The 4,622-nt window shown below is 35.2% G+C and overlaps 1 protein-coding gene across 2 annotated transcripts; it reads left to right on the plus strand.

The window, feature by feature from the left end:
- Positions 1-1,320: 1,320 nt before the first annotated feature.
- Positions 1,321-4,000, plus strand: LOC140329966 (interleukin-17A-like). 2 transcript variants are annotated; one of them, XM_072410352.1, is made up of 3 exons: positions 1,321-1,458; positions 2,232-2,372; positions 3,727-4,000. In XM_072410352.1, exons 1-3 carry the CDS (start codon positions 1,406-1,408, stop codon positions 3,941-3,943), a joined length of 411 nt encoding a protein of 136 aa, XP_072266453.1. In that variant the 5' UTR covers positions 1,321-1,405; the 3' UTR covers positions 3,944-4,000. The 2 variants fall into 2 exon arrangements, with proteins under 2 accessions (XP_072266453.1, XP_072266452.1); XM_072410351.1 differs by having other exon boundaries at positions 1,350-1,458; positions 2,185-2,372.
- The last annotated feature ends 622 nt before the right edge of the window (positions 4,001-4,622 follow it).

The raw sequence follows: 4,622 nt of genomic DNA on the forward strand, positions 1-4,622 counted from the left end.
GATACTTAATACCATGTTAAAGTTTGTATTAAATTGTAGTTACTGTGAAAGACCTAGTTTATGGGTGTTCATTTACACAAGCATGAGGCTTATCTAAACTAAAGTGAAAGCAAACAACTTTATCTCTTTATATCCAGACAAACATTTTATTAAACCAAATTAGCAAACATTGCTTTGTTGTAGTTAAATATAACAGACTGTGACCGTTTTATCATCCTGAATTATTATATACAGTATATGTAGTTATAAATTCTAGACCTAGACAAACATTTCTCATATTTCAATGAGTAAATAATCAGTACACTGAAATAGAGAAGGGTTGATAAAGCCAGACGGGGTTCCGACTTTTTTATAGATCTCAACTACTGCAAGTGTAGTACACAAATACCACCAAGAGCTCAGAGCATTGTCATGCTTCTCCAGGTTTTCATATACAATGCAAGGATTTTATTAAACCTTTTGGAAAAATGTTTTTCATCATTATTCCAAAAAAAAAAAATTATATTCAAATGAAAGATGCATTGTATTTACATATTTTCTCTGTGTTGTGCCCCCCAAAAATATTTATTTCCTTACATAAATCCCTAAATCACACACATATGCACTATTTAGCTCTCCTCCGTATTACAGAAAGGTACCCATGCATGTAATACATCTTCCATAGCAATATGTGTATGCCACAATCCATAAATCTGTCCTCCATCCTATCCCTCAGTCTTGCACAGTTGTGCAGGCTCCTCTCCTGGTATGATTCTTTCTTATTTCACTACTTCTTCATACCGTGCATTAAAAGTCATATAACGCCAAGGGGATCTAGGCCTTTTCTCCCCATCTTGACTATCGTTAGACCACCCCTTTCTTTTTTTAAATTTCAATTCTTTTAACCATGGAAGCTCAGCACCATATGTGGACATTTCCATAGAATGCTGTTACCAAGAACAATCAATGCACCATTGGGCTGCCATTATTAGTTTGTCTCTACCCCCAGTATTGAGCTGCTGGATCTGGAGTCAAGTCAGACTTCATCTGGCTTTTTTAGATTCATCTATTTACCAAGATGCTGCAATTGTTTGGTAATTCTTATGTTCCTGCCTATGGACTGACCAAGTTTCCATTTTCTGTTAATTTTCATAAAAACTTTCCATTGATATAGCAAATATGTAAATCATATGGGGAATTCTTAACCTGGGCTCCCTGGGGTAGTTAATTAGTTACCAGCTTATTGTAGATCAGTATCTGGAAGATCGACACTCACCTTTATTCTATTATAACAATAACTAGAGGGTTTTCACTCATAAAAAGAACAACATAGGAGGAAATTTTGCATTGTACAAAGGGATATATATATATAGAGTTTTGGATATACTAACCAAACTCTGGCCTCCCATACAAATCATTGCACCGAATGCCAGAGAAGACTTCACTACTATGGGCAAGTTCAGAGGACCAGCTAAGTTGGTAAGGACTGAATTTAAAATAGTATATTTTGTGCTGTTGTTCAATATTGTACAGATTCCTGCAATTTTTGGCAGATTGTGTTAGTGGTAAACAGACGTTACCATCTCTCACACAAGATAAAAAATAAAAAGTGTTTATTACAGAGCAGATGTTACGGTAAGGCACAGCTTACCTTCCTTGGGGTATGCAACATGTGAAAAGGTATGTACCCCTTGTAAGAAATTGCTGACTTGTCTTTTGAAATATTTATTAGGCAAAAAAATCAATAGATCTAATGATGTAATTATTTATTTGTGACCTCAGAAGCTCTTTTGCAGAAATGACTGCTTGAAGGAATTTTAAATAACTTACCACGGCTCAGTTCCCCAAGCAAAATTCCTTCTGTTGCCTACTTTTTGTATTTCTTTAAATATATTGCTCATGTCGAACCCCCCACAATATATCAATGGGATTCAAGTCAGGGCTTTCACTAAGCAAGTCCATAATCCAGAATTTCTCCTGTTTTTGCTGTAGTGCTTCAGACCATCATAGTGTTAAATTTCTGGTTTAACTTGAATTTTCCAACAGGTGGTCTCACACCACATTAAGGATTTTTTAAAAACAATACACGGTTCATCGTATATTGAATACCTGCAATCTGCTAATGTCCCAAAACAGTAAAGAAACTCCATGCTTCACAGTTATTTTAATACAGTATTTATATAGCACCATGCTTTCCTTCTACAGTCTCCACTTATACTGCTGGTGCTTCTTTTGCTGTTCCCTTGTCACAGTCAACATCAGAAAAAAAAGTGTCCGGGGAACAGATTTGTGAGGTTTCCATCTGTAATTCAAGTCTATGTGAATGTCAGCCAGGAGGTCCAGTGGCAGGTGGATGATGTGAATATCCGGTCACTCTCTCCATGGATGTACAGGTATTGGGTCTTCATTCTGGGCTTCAAGTGCAGCTGTGCCCAGATAATAGAAATTAAATAGAAGTTCGTATATTTTCTTATCAAACAGAAAATGAGCATTATAACAAAACCTTCCTGACCTCTCTATTTATTCATGTACGGTGAAGTCATTCATCTTGGCACAGATTAAAAACATGAAGAAGGAAGCTTAGGACTTTTAATGCATCATATCACACTTCACAAATCACAAACATATTAAAATGCCAGAAATACTTGTTTTCAATACAAAAGATAAAATCACATGTCTCCAAACATATATATCTTAATGTAGTAATTTTAACTACACGTTTCATGGATTCTCAGTCTGCTTCATCAGGAGTCAAAATGAGATCTACGATTCCAAATTCAAACTCACAGCATAGTATCATATTGGCACATATTACCTAATTTGCTCTGAATTTGTGGTAGCTGATCCAGTTTTTATATAGAGCCGCCATATTACTCAGAGCTTTAAAAACTCCATAATCATGTCACTAGCTGCACCACAAAGGGGCTCACAATCTAATGTTCCATAAAAAAAGTCATTTATCTTCATTACATTGTCAATTTTGGGGGGAAGCAAATTAACCTAACCATGTTTTTTGGAATGTTGGTAATATCTCTTTTTTTGCAGCTGAGACATTTTATTATATGACAACATGGGTTAGTTTGTATGCAGCTGGACAGATCATCTTCACATGTCTTCTTAAAAGTTGTATCATTTCCATGTTCAGTACAGCAGATCCAGGCATGGATACATTTTATTGTTTCCTATTTGATATTGTTGACCACTTTGCTGCACTTTAGCTTATACTGTTCATCCATGATTGTTCCTTTTATTAATATATTTAAACATTGTTCTATTCCTAATGTAAAACCTAATTTGTTTTAATGCAAACTGTTCAAAATTGTGCATGCATGCCTACTGCAAATCTGCATTACTATTCTCATTATACACAGTTCATATTATCCTTATGCTATTTTGCCTTCAAAATTGGTTTGAGGTAATGAAGAGAGAGCTTCCATCCAATGTAATTTTTTCTCTCACAAGTTCTCTGTAGAATTTTTTTTCATTTGCTAGAAAATTTTTACATGATTTTCTACATTTAAAGCCATTTTACTTTCCTTAAATGTTAAAGATGTCATCAAATAAAAAAAGGGAACTTGAAAAAAGGGAACGGGACTGAGAGGAACTACCTGTTCTGTGTTCTGGAATTAATTGCATGTTTCAAAATCTATAGAACAAAAGGTTTTCAACTACAGCTTGCCAACATCATTGCAATGTATATAGTTGACCTTTCCAATACTCTAACTGTGCATTTTTGCTTTTCTTCAGCTTTGACAAAAATGACAAAAGGTATCCATCCACCATAACAGAAGCAAAATGCCATGGCAGTTGTGTGGACACAAAAGGCAATGTGGATATGAACCTCAAATCAGTCCCCATTAAGCAGGAGATTCTGGTCCTTCATCGGGAAATAAAGGGATGTAAAGCAAGCTTCAAGCTGAAGACCATGGTGGTTTCTGTGGGCTGTACCTGTGTCCGAAGCTAATCATTAACCCTGGAACACATTATGTTTTATATGAATAAACGTTTTTGGAAACCCATATGACTATGTTGGTCATTCCACCTAAAAGAATGGGCCATTAGTATTGAATTTCATCTGTGTGATTCTATGGGGTGACCATCAGGCAAAGCAGAATATTGAAACCATGTTCAGTGGCATTAAATATTTAAAAAAAAACAATGAAAGGGTTAAGGATTAAATTATTCACCACTTTATGGATTTATAAAGTATACATGGTAAAAATCACAAAACTGGAATTGTTATCTATAGTTCATGAAATAACTTGTTTAATGCTATAATAAAATTAGAGCAGAATTCCAAGTTGAGTTTTATTTTTGGAGGTACAATTTTTAGAATGGGTAGGTAACACTACATGTGCACCTATATTTACTGATGTGGTTACCCTGACACACCAAGTCTCTTGCTACTTACCTGGCTATCTGTGGTCCAGTTTTTAAAGTGATTTATGCTATGTAGGCACATATAACTACACATTTAGTTAGCTTGCCATGCAAATCTCCTGCTACATGCTACGCCCAAGTCTTAGTCTCCCTTTTACAATTATTAGAATTGGTGGCACACGTTAATTTTTTTTGTTTTTTACTTTTGGTCATATTCCTACTACTGCTGGTTGCCAGCCTCACAAAGCTCCTTGGAATACAGT

This window comes from Pyxicephalus adspersus, chromosome 4 (genome assembly GCF_032062135.1).
Source record: "Pyxicephalus adspersus chromosome 4, UCB_Pads_2.0, whole genome shotgun sequence".
NCBI lineage: Eukaryota > Metazoa > Chordata > Amphibia > Anura > Pyxicephalidae > Pyxicephalus > Pyxicephalus adspersus.